This window comes from Eurytemora carolleeae, unplaced genomic scaffold (genome assembly GCF_000591075.1).
Source record: "Eurytemora carolleeae unplaced genomic scaffold, Eaff_2.0 scaffold1485, whole genome shotgun sequence".
Lineage (NCBI taxonomy): Eukaryota > Metazoa > Arthropoda > Copepoda > Calanoida > Temoridae > Eurytemora > Eurytemora carolleeae.
In genome coordinates this window covers 1-21,917 of record NW_019397380.1, presented here as the reverse complement: position 1 = coordinate 21,917, position 21,917 = coordinate 1, and the positions used below count along the sequence as shown (strand labels likewise).

The 21,917-nt window shown below is 31.7% G+C and overlaps 1 protein-coding gene and 1 long non-coding RNA gene across 2 annotated transcripts; one reads left to right on the top strand and one right to left on the bottom strand.

Moving 5' to 3' along the window:
* Positions 1-203: 203 nt before the first annotated feature.
* On the bottom strand, positions 204-14,243 carry LOC111713954 (thioredoxin domain-containing protein 3 homolog). The gene is made up of 13 exons (XM_023488952.1): positions 14,128-14,243; positions 12,843-12,929; positions 12,005-12,039; positions 11,032-11,102; positions 10,546-10,590; positions 9,987-10,067; positions 9,715-9,766; positions 8,694-8,763; positions 6,882-6,942; positions 5,237-5,268; positions 4,566-4,648; positions 3,609-3,693; positions 204-356 (listed from the first exon to the last, which is right to left on the bottom strand). The coding sequence occupies exons 1-13, from the start codon at positions 14,206-14,208 to the stop codon at positions 204-206; spliced, it is 936 nt and encodes a 311-aa protein (XP_023344720.1). The 5' UTR covers positions 14,209-14,243.
* Positions 14,244-18,390: 4,147 nt separating this feature from the next.
* Positions 18,391-21,656, top strand: LOC111713956 (uncharacterized). The gene is made up of 3 exons (XR_002767835.1): positions 18,391-18,498; positions 19,117-19,175; positions 21,554-21,656. It is a non-coding gene; the product is annotated as an uncharacterized LOC111713956 (long non-coding RNA).
* Positions 21,657-21,917: the final 261 nt, after the last annotated feature.

Genomic DNA, 21,917 nt, shown 5'->3' with positions numbered 1-21,917 from the left:
TGTTGTGAACTTTGCTGCCGGAGGAATAGGTAAAGTGTCCCACGAAACATGACAATTGTTGAATAGTTTTGAAGGCCTTCTTTCATATACTTTATTAGATAGTAGTAAGACTTTTTGCAGTTTACTTCGTTATAAATTGTTTACTTCAATATATTTTACTTTGAAGTGAATTTTACTATAATATATACCTGATCATATTTTGATCATTCTCTTTNTATTATTATTAATATTATTGTTGTTGTTGTTATCTTACGGTGCTTTGCTGAGCAGATTACGTTTGATTTTATTTTCGACAATTGAACTAATTTCAAGAATTTGTGAGATCCTCCACCCAGTAACATTCCTCGTTCTCCACCCTAATATATTTTCATTTCTTTATCCATTTATTGGTTAGTGTTAATAAAATATTAAATTATTTTCCGTTTGCCCCTCAACCCCCTTGATTTATACTGTATTCATTTATTTACTTTTATCTATACATATAAAGTAGTAATCTCTGTTAGGATGTTTGTATATCCGAGCATATCAGGAACCCCTTGACCGATTTGCCTTAAATTTGTAATTAGGGAAATTGGGAGAACCAAAGGAATGTTCATATAGCAAAATTTAAACAGTGCAGTAGATTCATTTCATTATTATTTATTAGTTTCCAATTAAAGCTGGGTTTCTTAGGTAGTTTATTACGTTTAACACAAAGCAAAGTCTAATACTGTTCAATTTGATTCTTCTCAAAATTAATAAAATTTTATAAATAAATGAATAAAATAAATAGCCATGAATATGCGGGAACAGTTTTAAAGAGTTCCATATAATCATTTAATTAAAAACTAAATATCTGCAACATTTCATAATCAGAAAGTGAAGAATAAGACATTTGATGAATTCTTTCGATGTATTCGTTATTAAGGGTTTCACTGTAGAAAAAATTATGTCATTTTCCAATTCCACAATTTTATGACTCGCACTGTATGTCAATTTTCAAATGTGCCGAAAAGTACCTATAGTATTAATAATTGTTATTTTATATTACATTTTAGGATAAAAATAATTGATAGATGTTAAGCTGTAAGATTTCTTCAAAAGGCATCAAGATGCAATTTCTCTTATACGGTTTAAAAGATTTCCTAATAGTAAGCGTTTATATCAATACAACGCTAAGAATATTCTACTTTAGCATCGGGGTTTGTCAAGCTTTTCTTAGCATATCTGCAGTATGTTTTCAAGATTGTGCCACACAATCAAAAATAGAAATTATTTAAACATAAACAATTGTAAGCATTTATCATAGCTTAATTTTAGTTCTGTATACGGTATAAATTGTTTGTCCTGTCTGTATTTAATAAACGTCTGAACCGATCGGGTTCAAATATTTTATGCCAACTCATATGACCCCATTTCAATTTAAATTGACAGGCTGACAGCTTCTCACTGTATGCATGTTTATTTGTATCTTCTAAATAAAATCTTGCTAGCAGAAGATCTAAAAGTTTTCTTGATTGAAAAAGAAAATTTTATATAATTTTTCTGTTTAAATCTATATATACCTGTATTTATAGGAACAGTCAATGAACTTCTTAATCCAAACATATTTAATTCATTGCCAAGCATCTCCTTCAAACTTTCATTACCACCTAAACATTTCTGATCACCAAAGTACAGGATGCTTTCCAGGTGGGGGTGGGGGAATTTTTTGACTTTTCATAGAGTGAGGGGCTAACTCTCGGTTTGAGACTGAATTTACCTTTCACCTTCCTTTCAAAAAGAAGGGGGGGGCCGGGGGGGGGACGCAACTCCCTGGATATAAACTTACTGCTAATATCATGGTGTCAATATTAACTTCCTTTTCTGTTCACTTGAAACATTTTGATAGGATTTATAACTTTTGAAGTAAAACTATATATTTTCCGTAAAGGGTCTGATCATGTTATTTTAAATGACCCATCATTTATAGAGTGGCATGTGTCGATTGCCCTTAAAAGTTTTGTGATAAAGATTGTATGAGACATATACACGTTTTAAATTTTGAAAATTGATTGTTTTAAATTGTTGTATTTGTGTAAAGATGTTCCGCGGATTTCTTTTATAAACAATAAGGAAAGTTTTCACAAATTTAACACTTTAAAGCTGTAAAAACAACAATATATATTCAGTTGAAGATTTAAGTGTACCCGTGAGAATCGGGCATGCCCATTTATAAATAAAAAGGTCAGTTGAAATTACATTGTATAGTCCCTTTAATTTTTTACCTGCTAAGCTGTCAACTATATTAGGTTCCAAGCACTCTCCTAGTCTTCTATCCACTACCTAAACAGTTAAAGGGAAAGGTCAGATAAAAATGATGACCGTTAAATTAAATTTCAAATCAACTATTGAAATTTAATTTCCTTCTTTCTAGTATACAGGGTGTCCCAATAAACATGGGAATTGTGAGACGACTTGAAAGTCGTCTTTGATTTTTGATATTTAATGCATGACAAAGAATGTATAAAAAACGAGGCTGTATGTCTTACGAGGTTTTCATAAAATGGTCTGTATACATATATACCTTTCTTGTGTCTTAAAAATTTATGAAGATATTAGTATTAGTAAATAGTAAAAGTAACTCCAATCAAAAGATAATTTGATTATAGTTCATATCACAAAATAAAAAAAAGCAAAATATTCAAAAGTTTTCCTATGTTTTCAAAATATTAGGATCTATCTCGTGCCCATATGAAATTAAGAAATGGGTGAATTGGGGTTTGGGAGTTTGTTATTTTGATATCAATAGATTAATACAATAATTTTACCTGAACTCCTAATTTTCGAACTTTAATTTCAATATCTGGTTTATCAATGCTAAAAATGAGCAACAGTTTTCTGAAATTAAAAATTTTGATTTTTTTTTGATATCGCCAATTTTAATTTTCATTATTACTATTATGATAAATTTCATCATGGCTAATATTTTAAACAAGAAAGTTTCACATTTCCCAGTGGAGCAGTAAACAATACATTTGTTAACTTTGTACAATTCATTTTTACCTTACAAACACAATTTGGATTTTTTAAAAACTTTACAAAATTTTAGACTTGTTCCTTTGTTAATTGCTATTGCATTTTTTCTGGTAAAGAGAAAAAACGCAGCATAATTAACAAACACACTTTTTTATTAATTTTAACTTGTTATTGTTTTATAAGAAACTAGCGCCGCTGCCAAGGTTACTAAAAGTTACTTCCGCCGTTTACCCGCACTTGAGCTATTTTACCGGAAAACTAAAAGTTCCTTTTATAGTCGACCCAATAAACTTAGAATCTCAAAACCAAGCTAAAAACATTCCCGTGGGTCTCCCGCATTACCCAATTAAAATGTAAGACAAATAAGTTCAGGAGTTTCTGAGTTATGATCGGATAAACAAATAGACAGACACCCAGACAGACAGATAAACAGAGATGACTACTTTATACATATAGATATCTAATTAAATACAATGGTATAGGCCAAGAGAAAATAAAAAATGGCGATCAGCTAATGGCAGAGCCTTCTTGCTAGAAAACTAAGAAAAATCTAAAAATGACAATTTGTTTCTGTTAAATTGACACTTTTTTTATTCATAAAGTTGATTTACCTTCTCCACCATTTCTGATATTTCGTAATCTGCAATTCCTTTCTTTAAACTCTCAAATGCATTCTCTCCTTCCAGTAGGTAAAGTCTAAACCAAGGTTATATAATAACGTTGGTTACTCTCGATACGGAAAATGTCGTCTCCAAAGATAGATAGATAAAAACCTAATATGACGTAACTCTCGCCTCTGTAATTAGTGACGTCATATGGGGATTTTTATCTATATATCTTAGGAGACGACATTTTCCATACATTGGAGCGCAACCTTGGTCTAAACAGATTTTAGTTCGCATACGGAGGGACCCATTAAACTGTGGAATAGCAAGACGACTGTTGGACTAACAGTCATGATTTTAAATAGTCCATCAAACATTAAGCACACCAATTGTGCTGCGTACAGTGTAAACAGACCCATTTATCTTTATTGGTTGATTTCCTATCAAATGGTAAACATGTTTAGTGTATAACAACATGAAGCACACACCAGATTGTACAAATGTCGTCTTCATAATCCTCAGTATTTTGGGCCTCACTGTAATTCAAGTGAAGAGTACTTTTAAGGGATTGTTGAACTATTTCAAGTGAGGAGTTCTATTAAGGGATTATTGAACTATTTCAAGTGAGGAGTACTATTAAGGAATTGTTGAACTATTTCAAGTTATGAGTACTATTAAGGGATTGTTGAACTATTTCAAGTGAGGAGTACTATTAAGGGATTGTTGAACTATTTCAAGTGAGGAGTACTATTAAGGGATTGTTGAACTATTTAAAGTGAGGTGTACTATTAAGGGATTGTTGAACTATTTCAAGTGAGGAGTACTATTAAGGGATTGTTGAACTATTTAAAGTGAGGTGTACTATNCCCTGCCCCCCCCCCCCCACCAAAAATAGGGTTTATGGCCTTTTCATATACTGGCTGGTTGTTTTATATACTTAATGACCTGTCAATATACTTGTACCTGGCGGGTTGACTTATATACTTAATGGCCTGACTTTCTCTGCCTGAACCTATCAGCAGATGCTCAGGCTCTCCTTCATCCAGCTAAACCAATCATTTTTTTGGACTGTTTGTAATTTTTCTTTTTGCTTTTTATAAACAATGAAGAGAGTTGTCAACTAAAAGCTACTCTTTCTTTATTTAAACTTGCAAGTTAATAATGCTTGTTAGAGGTTAAAGCTTTATTAATAAAAAGTCGTCTTCATTGTTTGTTATAATCTCCTCTCCACTGGTGGTGTATGTATTGTGTGTCTTTTAACATCATAAACTGCATTTTTAATTGATGAAGATTGCCTTAAAGAGATTTGAAGATCGAGTTTATGTTTTTTTCATAACTTTTTCATTTTTATCATATACTACCATTTACAAAACAAATCTTTAACATTTTCTTAAAATGAGAAATGTTATGTTATTGAAAATTTTGAAGAATTAAAGTACTGGATTTCAATTTTAATTTCAATTTATGCAAAGTTGGATGTCTCTAGGGAACCATTGTGAATCGGACATGCAGATATTTTTTTTTTACGGAGGACCAATTAAAAATATGTTAACAGATAGTGAGAAATCCCGATGATATTTAGTTTTGGATATTTAAAAGTTTTATTTATAATAAAAGGTGTCCTAGCTTTTTCCCTTTGAATCTGTTGTGCTAACAAGCTTTAGGCCTACAGAGAGAGACAAAATTTAACAAAACATTTTTCAATATAATTAAGCTCTTCGCTCATGTATTTACTTATGTATATGTTAGCTATGGCTGGCCAAACGACTGGACCAAGTTGGCTGATTTTTTTAGGGCACTAATTGGTACCCTGGGGGTAACATAGGCTTAAAAAATCGATTTTTTTCAAAAATCGAGTTTAAATTTTTTTGTTCAAAATTCTATTTTTTTCACGATCAACTCTGGGCACGTTTTCACTAGTATATTATATAAACTGTGTGCCACTAAAACAACCAGGCACAGGGTTATCCACAACAGATAAGACTGTAAAGACGATCTGAAACTTTCAAAATATGACAATTCGATTCCAATTAAGTACTCTGCCTTGACAACAGTCTTTTAATGGCTTACATAATGATTTGTCAAAGAGAGAAATAAGTTTACAATTGCAGGAAATCATGTATATAAAAAAACGGAACAAATCCTGCAGTCGTCTTTGCAGTCACATCTTTTTTGGGTAACCCTGTAAACTATTAAATATGCAATTACAGAAAATAGAAGTAAAATTAATTAAGTAATAATCAGTATTTATTTGAATTAAAGTATTTAAGAGACTGTAGACTGTGGATGCAAGTGATCCTTCACCGAGGGAGGGGTGACTGCGCACAGGGTTCTGGAATTGCCCCCAGGCTTTTGGAGTAAAATGTGAAAATTTATCCGACCTTTTATGAAAAGTCCTTTAAAAAGGGTAGCTTAAAACCAAAAATTGAAAAAAGAGCCCTACTACCTTTTTCACTGTCTTTGTTAAGATATTTGCGGGGAAAAAGTCGCAAAGGAATTGACTCTTTGCAACAAACTCTGATTTTCTAATCCCAATATCTTTGGATTCCAACGTCGTAAACCTTTGAAATTTCAAACTATGACTTTTGTTAGATCTAAAAATATAAGTTTGAAATATCAAAGGTTTACGACATCGGGTTCCAAAGATATTGAAAATCAGAGTTTGTGGCAAAGAGTCAATTCCTTTCAGTCCAAGTAGCCTGTGGCGATCACATAGTCTTGATTAGCCAAACTCACGAAATTTGTTTTAGCTTTTACATTGAAGATTATTGGTAAATTTAAAAAAATCTCTTTTTTTTTTAGCTAGATACATAAAGGTTTTATTTGTGCTGGTCTAATACATTTCAACATCTTATTTCCAGGTTTTCTTCTTGTAAAAAAGTGAGTTTTTCAAAATACCAAAACATTATGCATGGCTAGACCTTTTAAGGTTGGGAGACTCCACGGTAAATAATTATATTTGCTCAATATTATCTACATTTTACCACCCCCCGAGAAATACGTTTACTTTATATACAAGTGTACAGTGTTAGATAATTTAGACATATCGTGATGTACACAACCGACCTCCCTATTAATTAATTAAGAGGGAGGTCGGTTGTGTACATCTGAGGTAAGCTTTACACCTCTTCGTTTCCTTTCTCTATGTAGAGGTGTATATGATTAAATAAAGGAAAGAACACACATAAGGATATGCTTAAATATCTGGATAAACGCATCAAAAATATGACTGTAATTGAAATATGAATGTGAGAGAAAAAATAAGTAAAAAGACTCCACCTGTTGAATTAATACATTGATTAATTTTCTCCATAAATTGGCTGTTTTCTGTTATATAATCCTAAAACAAGATTAAATATCAGAGTGAAGAAGAACTTTTCCAACCCTGGTCGGAGACCATCTTTTAGAGTTTTTAACTTAAGATCAAATAAATAGATCGTCTTTAGAGTCGAATAGAGGAATGCTTATAATGAATTTAAATATAAAAAAATCATTTGGGGCATAGATAGGACATCTCATAGAAACTCAATCGTTCATTCAACTGCTACCACTGAGTTTTTTTTTAGACTAAAAATGTGGTCCACGTCCAGGTAAAAATAAAATGGGACTCTGATTAGGTTCTATAACTGAAGATATAGGGAACAAAGGTTAAGTAAGTAGAAAAAACTTCTAAGGTTACACCGGTGTCAGATTAAGATTAATTTAGAGAAAAAGACAGAAATAAAAGAAATAATTGAATTTACTCTCTTTTTTATGATAAACAAAGAAATCTAAATTCAAATAAAAGATTTAAAATTTTTTTTAAAATCATTTGATTGATTCAATGTTTTACGTTACAGGAAATATTTCTTCTTAAAGGGATTGTAAAAGAAAAATGAAAGGGGATATAGGCTGAAACCTAAGCATTTTAGGAGTTGATCAAGACCCATGCGAGTTCTATCTTATGCTCTTGTATCGAGAAATTGATATAAAACTGTGTCAAATTCATACGAAAATCTATATATAATTGAAATGCTGTATAAAAATAGTAGGTTTAAACATGTACACAACCAATCTGAAAACGACAATATCCCAGAGAAGCCTGATATTTTAATAATTTTTCTTTTATAAGGAATATAATTAATAATATTTTTTACGTAAAATAATAATAGGAGAAAGTCTAAGTTTCTTAGGCTCCTCATGTTTTAGCTGAGGGTACTCAGGGATTTCATTGTTATCAGATTGGTTGTGTATTTGCTGAAAATGATCCGCCGTTAAAACCTACTATTTTTATACAAAATTTTTTATATATAGATTTTTGTATAAATGAATTGAGTTTTGGCCACAAATTCTGATTTTCAAATAGCTACATCTTGGCAACCTTTGATATCTCAAACTATTATTATCTGAACTGAAATAATTCATAGTTTGAAATATCTCAGGTCTCTGACATTGAAACTGAAATGCAAAGATATAGGGATAAGAAAATCAGAGTTTGTGACAAAAACTCGATTCCTTTGACACAGATTTATATCAATTTCTCGAGACAGGAACATCAGATAGAACTCTCATGGGTTTCGAAATGGTTTGGTTTCAGCCTATACCCCCTTTCATTTTTTTTAAAGTCCCTTTAAAAAGACTTTTAGCGAAGTTTGACGCTCGATTTTTTTACAGTTGCATGCAGTCCTTTCAACCTTACTCTGAGCAAAAAATACTATACCAGAGGTCGAATTTAAAGAATTTGAGCGGCGGCTTAAATATGGTGGTTTCACTTAAAATTGTATTCAATGTTTCAAGATTTAAGCCGGCGCTCAATTAAAACCGGTTTTTGGCCGATTTAAGACGCGGCTCAAATTCATTAAATTCGGGCACTGGTCTTTTTTTCAATCTGAAATTAATATATTTTAAGTTGTGGTACAATTTTTGTGAAACCCACCGTCACACATCAAAGGGTATATGATTGTTTTCCTTAAATAAATTTTAATTTGAAAATTTTTTAAAGTCAAACAGACAAACAGAAAGATATACCAAAAACTAATTTTGATGTTTTAAAAATTAAAAAAAATTGACGAAATTAGTATTATACAAATTGAAGTAAGAAGATTAAAGTACCTGAAGGTACAAAAGTGCAAACTGGTCTGCCTGGAACTTTTCAGGATTTTTCATACTTTGGGACATATCACTTGTGGTAGAACAACATTTTTATACGCAATCCAAATAAAGAGAAAAAAAGGGAATTTTTAAATGTTTAAAGGGATTGTAAAGGAAAAAACTAAAGGTGGTATAGGCTGAAACCAGAGCATTTCAGGAGTTGATCGAGACCCAAAAGAGTTCTATCTGATGTTCAGAGAAATTGATATAAAAATGTGTCAAAATTATACCAAATCTTATATATGTAAGATTTGGTTTAAGATTCTTAGTTTTAAACAAATCATTTTCAGCAAATACGCAACCAATCTGAAAACTACGATATCCCAGAGAAGCCTGTAAAACGCAAGTTTGCTTCAGTTATTGAACTTGATAATTTTTCATTCTAAATATTAATTGATAATATTATTTATACGTCCGTAACACGTGACCAGAACTCCCTCCAATGGCAGTGCAGTATACTGGTCACGTGATACAGATAAAGACACGTGTCAACAACTCTTATTGGTATCAATCAACTCCTTAAATGCTCAGGTTTCGGCCTATGCCCCCTTTCATTTTTCCTTTACAGTCCCTTTAAACAAGGACTTTGTATAGTAATTATAATATACAAATAATTTAGAGAGGGGGGGGGAGGAGAAGTTGTGCCTATCCCTCATCAGTTTTTGGAGATGGAATGTGTGTCAATTCTTAAACCCCAGTGGTGGTTGTAAATGTGAAAATTTTGATTGTAAATATACATATTAATTATTAAAAATGTCTACATTTATTTCAGAGGCATTTTTCAATCTAATAATTCTAAGTTTTCGGGGACAATTTAATGAATAAGTTTTTCCAGGGGCAGTTTTATATTTTTAATTCCAAGTTTCAAGGGACATTATCAATATATTTTTACCCGGGGTAATTTAATTATATTTTCAGGGGCCTTAATTATTCTTTTTCTCCAGACCAGGCTTGTTTGGATAAAATAAAGATATTGAACTTCCTTTGTTTTTTCTCCTCGAGTTCAAGGGCAAGGTCCAAATGAAGATCACTCGCTGAAAAATATTATTTTTAATTTGAGTTTATTCACAATGTTTTATAAAAATAATATTGCATGCAAAGTTGCTGCACCACTTGATTTAAATAAATACACGTACATGGGTATATTGGCTCCTGGCCTAATATAATTCACTGGAAGTCAAATTTAAAATCATATTTTAGTAATTTTGTAGTTAGTTTAGTCAAGAAATTTAGTGAAAGTGAAACAAAATCTACCTGGAACCGCATCCTCCAAGGGAACAATGTCAAATTCTTTGTTCATGTTCATATTCTCAATTGTGTCAGATATAAGTCGACCTGAACAATATTGAATTCTATATTAAAGTTCATATTCTCAATTGTATCAGATATAAGTGGACCTGAACAATATTGAATTCTATATTTATGTTCATATATTCTCAATTGTATCAGATATAAGTCGACCTGAACAATATTGAATTCTATATTCATGTTCATATTCTCAATTGTATCAGATATAAGTCGACCTAAACAATATTGAATTCTATCTTGGTTTTAGAAATCAGTTTTAGAACAATATATAAACGTTTTTATTTTACTTAATATAGGCCTCTTAGCAATCTAATAAAATTGAAAAGAACGCCATTCAACTTTGTTTTTGATGAACTTTCTAAAAACTTTACTCAGAAAGCAGTTTCTATTTATTCTATTTAAAAATCATGTATCCTAAACAAAAACATCTTTATATTCTAAATACTATTTAAATAAAAACCTTATTTAATTTAAACCAATTAAACAAACAGAAATAAAAACTTACCAAGCACAGGTGCATTGGCACCATGTAACACAGACACTACACTTCCTAAATATTGTTTTAAATGATGCAAAATTATTTTACTGCACACCCTTTGACCAACGTTAACGACCTATGATTCCCCCAACAGAGGAACAATAGGTTACTAAAAGTCCCTTGGGACAATTAAGCAAAAAAGCGCACCAAAAGACAATAGTTGTGTAAAACTAGTTTTTCGGAAACTTTAAAAAGTTTACTTTAAACCTTGGGAATTCCCTCCCAATTTTAAAAATCTAAATTTGTCTTGGGAACCTATTTGGTAAAGTAAAATTTACTGAACTTTCCGCTAAACTAGTTTTAAATAATTATAATAATTCAAGGTAAGTCTATTGCATTTAAAAACAGGAATAAAATCGATGTCGTCTTAGTTATCTATATGCCAATTTTTGATCTGTAAAATCCTATTTCAGGGTGTTTCTTTTTTACTATACCGTTTACAATATTATTAACCTGAAATTAAAAGAAGCCAAATAGGTTTACAGTGTCCTCTAAACATCTTTAAAGCATCAATACTGTCCGCTCTAAATAAAGAAAAAGGTTTAAAATGTCCTCTAAACATCTTTAAAGCATGAATACTGTCCGCTCTAAGTTAAAGAAAAATGTATAAAATGTCTTCTAAACATCTTTAAAGCATTAATACTGTCCGCTCTAAATAAAGAAAAAGGTTTAAAATGTCCTCTAAACATCTTTAAAGCATCAATACTGTCCGCTCTAAGTTAAAGAAAAAGGTTTAAAATGTCCTCTAAACATCTTTAAAGCATCAATACTGTCCGCTCTAATTTAAAGAAAAAGGTTTAAAATGTCTTCTAAACATCCTTAAAGCATGAAAACTGTCCGCTCTAAATAAAAAAAAGGTTTAAAATGTCCTCTAAACATTTTCAAAGCATCAATACTGTCCGCTCTAAATAAAGAAAAAGGTTTAAAATGTCCTCTAAACATCTTTAAAGCATCAATACTGTCCACTCTAAGTAAAAGAAAAAGGTTTAAAATGTCCTCTAAACATATTTATAGCACCAATACTTTACAGTATACACTATGTTTAAAATGTCCTGTAAACATCTTTAAAGCATCAATACTATACACTAGGTTTAAAAAGTCCTCTTAACCACATTAAATCATCGATACTGTCCGCTTTAAATAAAGACCAAGTGTTGCTCAGGGTACTCATAGCTACTTCTGCTGTTTACCCGCACTTGGTTGTTTTTTCGGAAACTAAAATTTTCACTTTAAAAGACGACACACTTGACTTAGAATCCGACCTAAGAACATTCTCGTGGGTCTCATAAGTTCCCCAATTACAATTTGAGGCAAATCGGTCCAGGGGTTCATGAGTTAAATTCGGACAAACAACCTGACAGAGAGATTACAACTTTATATAAATCGATAAGAATAAATTTTGATTTTTAATCTGAATGATTTCTACCTTGCTACAGCACACTGCAATACATCATCTCCAACCTTTGAATACATTATTTTTTAAATAAACTTTCTTGTCTTTAGAATTATTTTTTATTTTTGTCAATTGGTTCTTATATTTGTTTGTACAATTCTAAAGTTTCAGTCAAAATACTTTCTGGTCTTTTCCTTTTAATTTTAACAGTTTTGTTTACTTTAAATGAAAAAAAGGGTTTGAAAGTGAAACTGCAGATTAGATTTTTTTACTAATTGAATCTCGGCCTAAGAACTATAACAAAAAAGAGTGTTGTACAAAAGAGCCAAGCAAAACTTTATTCATATTTTCATCTGTAATAATTCTAATTACAGTGAAAACCAGAAAAGTGTGAAATAGAAAGACGATTTTTTACTCAAGTAAATTTGCAGTGTGAACAAACCCAATTTACTCAATAAGAGATTTCTAAGTTACTTAGAGAAAATCTTCTTCATTTGTAACACCATTAAATATTCTATTCCGCAGATTTTTGGTTCTCACTGTATAGGTGCTTGACGGATAAATTTAAGTTTAAAGGATTCATGACAAATTCAAAGTTTTAAATGGTAAAGATCTATGATATTTGGTTGCAAGAGTTTTTTAAATGAAATTTAAACGAACTAGGCTTTTAGAGTGCTTCGCAATCATCTTCGATTTTAATTGTGAACATGTTCTCTTTGTATAAATTTAAAATAAAAACAAAACAGAAATTTCATGGATTTAAAAAAAAACAGACAGAGAAGCAAAGTATATATATAGAAGCATTGTAATTATAGACACAATTGCTTTTATCGAATGGTTTTTAGTTGCATGAACATTTTGTATAGATTACCTCTAGCTTTATTTTCTTGAGAAATCCTGCCATTGCCATACAAGGTCCAGACCATTCATTGTACACATCAACTACAGTTAGCACTCCCTTAACAAGAAAATTTTGCAAAAGACGACATTCGAAAAAATGTTTTTTCTTTGATATTTTAGTTTTAGTTTAAAAAGAATTACAACATTGTTGCCATCTTTTTATTTTTCCATGCTTATTCTTTTTTATTTTCGCAAGAAATGTTTCTGTAAATTTTGGCGATCCAAGGAAGGCAGACAACATTTTATAAAGCTCATAAGACATACCACCCTTTTCTGATACATTATTTGTCATTTATCCACTATTAAAAATAAAAAGACGATTTTCAAGTCGTCTCTTAATTCCCATGTTTATTGGGACACCCTTTATTTTAACAGTCTCAGAATCCCAGAATCATTACATCAATATCTGCATCTGCATCTGATTCATTTATCGTAATGTTTTAAATAAAGAGTTGTAAGCTCTCTATTAAACTTTAAATGAAAAGGAAGTTAGATAAAAAAATCTTAATTGAAACTTCTGGGTTAAACAAATAGGACAGAAAGAGGAGTTTGATCTAATCTTAAATATAAAAAGAAATTAAAAATTAGGTACAAGGGGGGGGGGGGCAGGGGTGAAGGCTCAAAGTCGAATTGAATGATGGTTGTTTTTAAGCTAACCTTTCGGATGTCTGAAAGAGAAATGACTATTCTATAATTAAGTTTTATTAAAACATATTATTTGAACGGTTTAGTTGCCTGACCTAGAGCTTGCAACAAGGCACATCGTTTCTATTCATATAAGAGGTTAACAAGTAAAAATAATTTTCCCGATTTTTACAAATATTTACAGTGAGAACCAGGAACTTGACTCAAGTTATGACTTTAAATAGTCCTAGGAACATAGAAAACAGCAATTGGGCAGCATGTTCACAGACCTATTTTACTAAATTAGTGATTTAATAACTTACTCATACAAATATTTGCTTTGTACCAACATCCAATGCATTTCGGTTTTGATTTAATGTCACCTTCCTATTCTGCTCATCACGTTACATTTCAAAGTCGGAATGGCTGCCTTGTCATGGTTCTGTTTGGCTTATGAACTAAATTTTTTATAAAAAAACTAGAAAATACAAACATGTAAACAATTTTAGTTCATTTTCAGGCCGAATTATATTAGTTCCGGACAGCTCTTCAGCGGCTGAACTTGAAATAGAAAGTGTAAACTTTTAAGTGAAAGGATTTAAGTTTATTATCTGTACAATGCACTTTTATACCTTAGAACTAGTAATTTCTTCCCATTCCTCATCATTATTTACACAGACTGGGGTATCATGATCTTTTATTTTTCGAGCCATGCTCACATTTTAAACATCTAGGTATAATACTTAACTTTTATTTTTAATGCTTTATCACACAATTCTTAATTCTAACTCATAGCGAACTCTAAACCCTGAATATAAAACGTGGAACTAAAACTGAAATTAAACCCTGGAACTCTCTGAACCCTGGAACTAAAGCCTGGAACAAAACCCTGGAACTAAACCCTGGAAATAAACCCTGGAACACATACCTGGAACTAAACCCTGGAACAAAACCCTGTAAAAAAACCCTGAATCTAAACTTTTGAAATAAGCAATGGAACAGAACTCTGAAACTCCCCTGGAACTCTAACTCCTGGAACTCTAACCCCTGGAAAATTAAACCTTGGAGCTCTAAACCCTAGAAAACTAAACACGTTAACTATAAACCCTGAACTAAACCCTAGAAGTAAACCATAAAACTCTAAACCCTGGAACTGAACCGTAGAACTAACCCTTATAGAATCTAAACCTTAGAACTAAATCCTTGAACTCTAAGTCCTGGAACTTTAATCCACGGAACTAAAACTTGGAAATAAACCCTGAATTTCTTTAACTTGGAACTAAACCCTGGAACTCTAAACCCTGGAACCTAACCATAAAGCTAAACTCTAAAACTAACCGTGGAACTTAAAGGGAGTGTTCGCGAAAAATGAAAGGGGGTATAGGCTTAATGCGATAAAAAAGCGCTTTTGATCGCTACTAATCTTACTTCTATATCTGTTGCGTCTATAAGAAGAAAATTGTTAGAAACGACTCACACGGAAGAACGCAGCGCCCATACAAATTCGGAAAGATGCAACATTCAACTCGGATCGTAAACAAATCAATTTAATTCTAATGTTGCATCTTTCTGAATTTGTATGAACACTACGTTCTTCGGTGTGAGTCGTTTTTAACAATTTTCTCCATATAGACGCAACAGATAGAAGTAAGATTAGTAGCGATCAAAAGCGCTTTTTTATCGCATTAAGCCTATACCCCCTTTCATTTTTCGCGAACACTCCCTTTAACCCTGACACTTAAACCTAGAAATATACTTTTAAACTAAACCCTGGAAATAAACCCTAGAACAAAACCCTGGAACTAAACTCTTGATATCTTAAACCTGGAACTAGAACCTGGAAATTTTTCCTTTGTACTAAACTCTGGAACTAAACTCTGGAATTAAACTCTGGAACAAAACTCTGAATTTCTTAACCTTGTAACTAAACCCTAGAAATATACCTTTGAACTAAACCCTGGAACTAAACATTAGAACTATTCCCTAAAATTAAACCCTGGAACTAAATCTTGAACTCTGAACCCCGGAACAAATCCCAGAAAGTCTAAACCCTGAAACTAAACCCTGGAACTTTAAACACTGTAACTAACCCTTGGACCTCTACACACTGACACTAAATCCGGGAACTCCAAACCCTAGGATTAAACCCTGGAACTCTAAACCCTGGATCTCTAAAACCTGGAACTAAACCCTGAAATTCTAAACCCTGGAACTCTAAACCCTGGAACTCTAAATCCTGGAACTAAACCATGAAATTAAACCCTGGAACTAAAACCTGGATTTAAACATTTGAAATAAGCCCTGGAACTAAATTCTTGAACAAAACCCTGGAACTGAACCCTAGAAATAAACCCTGGATTTAAACATTTGAACTAAACCCTGGAACTCTAAATCCTGGAACTAAACCATCAAATTAAACCCTGGAACTAAACCCTGGATTTAAACATTTGAACTAATCCCTAGAACTAAATTCTTGAACTAAACCCTGACACTGAACCCTAAAACAAAACTCTGAAACTAAAACCTGGAACTTAACCCTGGATATAAACCCTAAAGATGAACTCCGGAACTGAACTCCGGAACTGAACTCTGGAACTGAATTCTGGAACTAAACTCTGGAACTAAACCCTGGAACTAATCCCCGGAGTTAATCCCATGAACTAAACCCTGGAACTAAACCCTGGAACTCAACCCTGGAACTAAATCCTTGAACTAAATCCTGGAACTAAACCCTAGAACTAAACCCTTGAACTAAATCCTGGAACTGAAACCTGGAACTAAACCCTGGAACTAAACCCTGAAACTGAACTCCGGAACTAAACTCTGGAAAAAAACCTTGGAACCAAGTCCTTAAACTAATCCCTGGAACCAAAACCTGGAACTAAACCCTGGAACAAAATCCTTGAACTAAACCCTTGAACTCTAAACCCTGTAACTCTAAACCCTGGAACTCTAAACCCTAAAACTTTAACCCTGGAACTCTAAACCCTGGAACTAAACCCTGGAACTTAATCCTGAAACTAAACCCAGGAGCTGAACTCATGATCTGAACCATGAACTGAACCCTGAAACTAAACCCTGAAACTGAACCCTGAAACTGAACCCTGAAACTGAACCCCGGAAATAAACAACATTTCGTTCTTGAATACAATTTCAACTGCGGATTTATTCTGAGACCTTCAGACAGACACAAATAGAATAGGGCCGACAATTGTTAAAGTGAATATTGAAGGTTTTATGCAATTGTGGGGGTTGGNAGGCGGTAAGGGGGGGGGGGAACATGAGGAGACACATTTGGAGCGGATATAGTATTATAGTATTGTGAATCTTCCGCGGTCAACTTCGCTACACAGTAGTAATCGTCTTCGTGTTTCTTGAATTTGTTAACAACTGCATACTCAGTTTAACTACCTCACATAGCCGGTCTGTCCCTTTAAAGAATGTGCTTGAGGGGACTGCTAACGCTAATTCAGGTGTTCTTTTTTTAAAGTTACACGCCTTATTTCAAGCTGGACAAATTCTGTCAATTTCCCTCTTTTCTCAGCTGCATTAATTTCCAATGCAACTTTTACACAGAATCTGCGATTAAAATTATGCTGTTCAAAATATATTTTAAGTTTGCGCGGAAAGTCCCTCAAAATAAATATGGTATTCACAACATAGATTTGAGATTGGTGCACCATTATGAGGCCAGGTGCGTGACTTTTTTTACCTAAAACTAACAATTCATGTGTCACGTTTGTGTTATAAACATTTTTAAGTAAAAATTAATATGTATTTGCATTGTACACTGCATACAACATAAAAACAAATTTTATGAATATTGAAAAGAAATATTTGCCACACAATAAGGTAAAAATAAGTTTTTTTTCTTTCTCTTAAAACTGGTCTAACCTTACTTTATTTTAATATAAGGTTATATCATTATAAAAATAATTACAATAACAAAGAATAGTCTCATCAAAGATTTCTAAGAACTGAGGAAGAAAGAAGAAAAAGTTTTTTTTGGTCAAAACTTAGAAAAAAGTTTGAGCACAAACAAAAATATGTAAGTATTTTTTCACACACCAAAATAAAACTAAATAATTTAATGGATTTCAAACTTTTAATATGAAATTGATCATATTCATATTAAAGACAAGAAAATTTAAATTTATAAAATTTGCGATCTTTCATTACAGGTCAACAAAAAATAAATTTTTTAGAACTGATCTTTTTGTTGATTTTGAACACCCTGAAATGTAAAAAGTAGAAACTAGAAAACTTGATTAGTTTACTTTTTTTCAGAAAACTTTTTCCAACTTTTCTTATTGTTTGAAAACTAAACAAATCTGGAAGGTCAAACATTTTCCTCCTTTTAGAGTCACTGACCTTTATAAAAAAACTATTAAATGCTCATATTTGTTATTGGGGAGGAATTAAGTCTTTGCCACAAACTCAAATTGCCCTTCTCTTAATGGTGTATATACCCTTCATATTCACGTATATGCCGACAAAAAAGTATTTAAGAAAAAAGGTTAAAAAATTATGTATAAGGGGTTAAATTGTGATCGAAGGTCGCAGCTTTCTCAAATATTGACAGAACCGTTAAATCCACATGTATTTCAAACTTAAATTATTTAATCTAACAGAATTCTTAACCTACGCCATTGGGGTTTGACGTCTGCGTTGCAAAGATATAGAAAAGATCAGAGTTTGTGTGAAATACTCAATTCTTCGACTTATTCGTTCAAATCGACAATTTCTGTTAGCCAGAAGTCAAATTTACCATGATGAATTCACATTTTTAATCACAAAACAAAAAAAATTTAAAAAAGTATATTGGAACGTCATATAAATATGTAAATTCCTACTTATCTTTATACTTACAAGTTTATCTCTAATAAGTAGTATCTTATGTGTACACGTAGAGTGAAGAATACAATTAGTGAAAATGATAACATATATTCTTATTTCTATTCTTATTCTTCTTTTCATCAACAAATATATGTTCAAGCCTAAAGGTACAGATTAAGGCCAGGGAGAACCAGAAAAAGGTGGAATTTTCATCGTCTTCTAATTTTTAAATGTCGCTAGGTTATAATATTTAAATTATATAATATTGTCCTTTAAACTGTTGTAACAATTGCAAATCACAAAATACTTCCTTTCTGAAGTAAAAGGAAGTAAAAAGATTAATTTAATTTCACAGTTTTCTGGTTCTTACTGTATTTAAAATTAAACGTTTTCAAAAATTTTTACAGCCCATTCTTAGATTTTTTTATCGATTTAAAACAATTCTTTTATGTATAGTCATGGTAGTTTTTAATTTTAGAAAAGAGAAAAAAGTTTTCGTCACATTCAATCTTTTAAAAATATTTTGAATTAAATAAACTTTAATCAAAAAAGGTTAAAATACAAGACGACATAAATGTTTATCTTATAATTCATGAAAACATGTCCGAATACTGATAGGTTTACACCCTCAGCTTGCAAAGATGATAAGATTAGATTAGATTAGATTAGATGATCAGAAAATTAGGAATTGTGGCGAGTTTTCAGTTCCTTTACTAGTGTAAAGAAACAAATTAAAACTTTACAAAAGACATATTTCAAATTTTTTTCTCCACTTTTTTGTGCAGGTTTTCCACCTGGCCCTGGCAGAATACCTCTTTTTGGTTCCTTGCTCTTCATACCATTGGTAAGAGAAACAACATCCCCAAACAGATTTTACATTTATAATTTACAGTCGTCGGCATTTATATCAATACAAGGAAGACGACTTTTCTGTTTAAGTTTTGATTTCTAATAAACTTTTTCCAAATTACAAGTATTCAAGTAAACATAGAGAAGCTGTTCATTGAGAGCTTCTCTTTGTTTCCATGTTTATGCATAACCGTGCTGTTTGAAAGCTTGGTAGAAATAAAAATTTAAATCAAAAGTCGTCCTCATTGTATTGATATATATGGCGGCGACTGTAATTTAATTTTAAATTTTAATGATTGTTTGTCACAAAACAATAAATAGTTTAGCTATAGTTCTGTCTTTAAAAATAACTTTAGCCTGTCTGTTTGTTTCTCTGTACGTGTTGTATCCAATAAACCTTACTGTACATGTTTTATCCAAAAAACATCACTGTGCGAGTTGTATCCAATAAACATCACTGTACGTGTTGTATCCAATAAACGTCACTGTACGTGTTGTATCCAATAAACGTCACTATACATGTTGTATCCAATAAACGTCTCTGTACGCGTTGTATCCAATAAAAGTCATTGTACGTAGTGTATCCAATAAACGTGAAAGTGCCTGAATCGATTGGTCCTAACAATTATAGTGGCTGCTCACTTGACCACTTGGAAAGTTTATAAACGGTATCGACAAAGTTTGTCTGAAAAAAAATCAACTTTACAGTCATTATCAGGAAAGTGGCATGAAGCGCCCGGTAATCCTTGCAATGATATAAAAACAATTGACTTTGTTGTGTAGGCTGAGCTAGGTGTAATGCAGATAGACTGAAAACATAATTAATTTGANGGGGGACCTGAGGATTGCAATTAGACTACAATTCTATTAGTATTATTTTAATTAAGATTAAGAAGTAGCTGGGAAACTATTATACAGGGTGTCCCAATAAACCATGGGTTAAAGATATAATAAAGGTTGCCACAACACACCATTGGTGGCTATTATACAGGGTGTCCCAATAATCCAAGGGGTAAAGACTATTATACAAGGTGTCACAATAAACCATGGTTTAGATACTATTATACAGGGTGTCCTAATAAATCATAGATTAAAGACTATAATGCAGGGTGTCCCAATAAATCTTGGGTTAAAGACTATTATACAGGGTGTCCCAATAAACCATAATTAAAGACTGTTATACAGTGTGTCCCAATAAACCTTGGGTTAAAGACTGTTATACAGGGTGTCCCAATAAACCATGGGTTAATGACTATTATACAGGGTGTCCCAATAAACCATAATTAAAGACTGTTATACAGTGTGTCCCAATAAACCTTTGGTTAAAGACTGTTATACAGGGTGTCCCAATAAACCATGGGTTAATGACTATTATACAGGTAGTCCCAATAAACCATAAGACTATAATACATAAAGGGTGAAATATATTCATGATATACAAATCAAGTAGTGATTACTACTGTGTTTTATAACTTTTAACTAGCATTTACAAAAACCATTTTTTTTTTTAAATCAAAACTGACCATCGCAAATGGCTATTTGTGGCCAAAAACCGGTTATACAAGTGATTTTTAAATTTTTTCAAAGTATGTCGATATGGGTATCTTTCAAAGCCTAATTCAACGCAGCAAACGGTTTATAAAAATATTCAAAAACATTAAAGTGGAAAACATTTGAGAAATCACTAAATTAGCTGTTTTCCCTAGTTTTCAGCTCCAACTTGGCTATTTTTCTTTATTTTGTAAAACTTTTTTTCCTTAGAGTATGGCTCGAAAAGACGGATCTTTTGATGCCCATATCGACATATTTTAAAAAAGAAAAAAACACTCGTACTAGCTTTTTATCACAAAAGGCCATTTGCGATGGTCAATTTTGATTTTAGCAAAAGTGTCTTTTGTAAATGTTTCTTAGAATTAAAAAATACATTGTACTACTTAAAATTAATTCCTCTCAATTTTCTGAAAAATCTTTCAACCTTAATATACAGGCTGTCCCAATAAACTATGGATTAAAGACTCTTATATAGGGTGTCCCAATAAACTATTGATATAGGGTGTCCCAATAAACTAAATAAATAAATCAAAAGTAAATTTCTCGTTAGACAGATATCTTACAGGTTTCAATCATTACAAAATAAAAAAAAACTTTAACCGAAATGAGTCTTTGCCACACAAACTCTGATGATCTAATCTTTATATCTTTGCAACCCAATGTCGTAGATATGTTTAATATCTTTAATAATAATAATATAAACTCTGTTAAATCAAATATTCTACGTTTGTAATTTGAAAGATTTACACCATCGGGTCATAAATAAATAAGAAATACAAATTCAGAGATTTTTACAAAGACTCAATTCTTTTCATTATTTAGATTCCTGGTGTGTTTTCAATGGGAGCAGATTGGTTCATCACAAGATACGGAAAATTGGTAATTTTAAATCTTTAAGAATTTAATAAGTTAAAATGGTCAAAATATTACTTTAGAAAAATTCAAACGAAAACTTAATCACAACTTTATGTTAAAAACAATATCGTAATTATTAAACTTGACCAAGGTACTACCCGGGTAGAATCTTAGAGTCTGAAACCTAGTCTTAGACGCCGGGCTGACCTCCTCAGACCCTCTGTTTTTGGAAAAAAATATCAAATTTCACCAAATATATGTAATATGAGCAAAAACCATTAAAATATTTGAGCATTCCTCTCCCCATCCCTTTCTTCAAGCACCCCTCCAT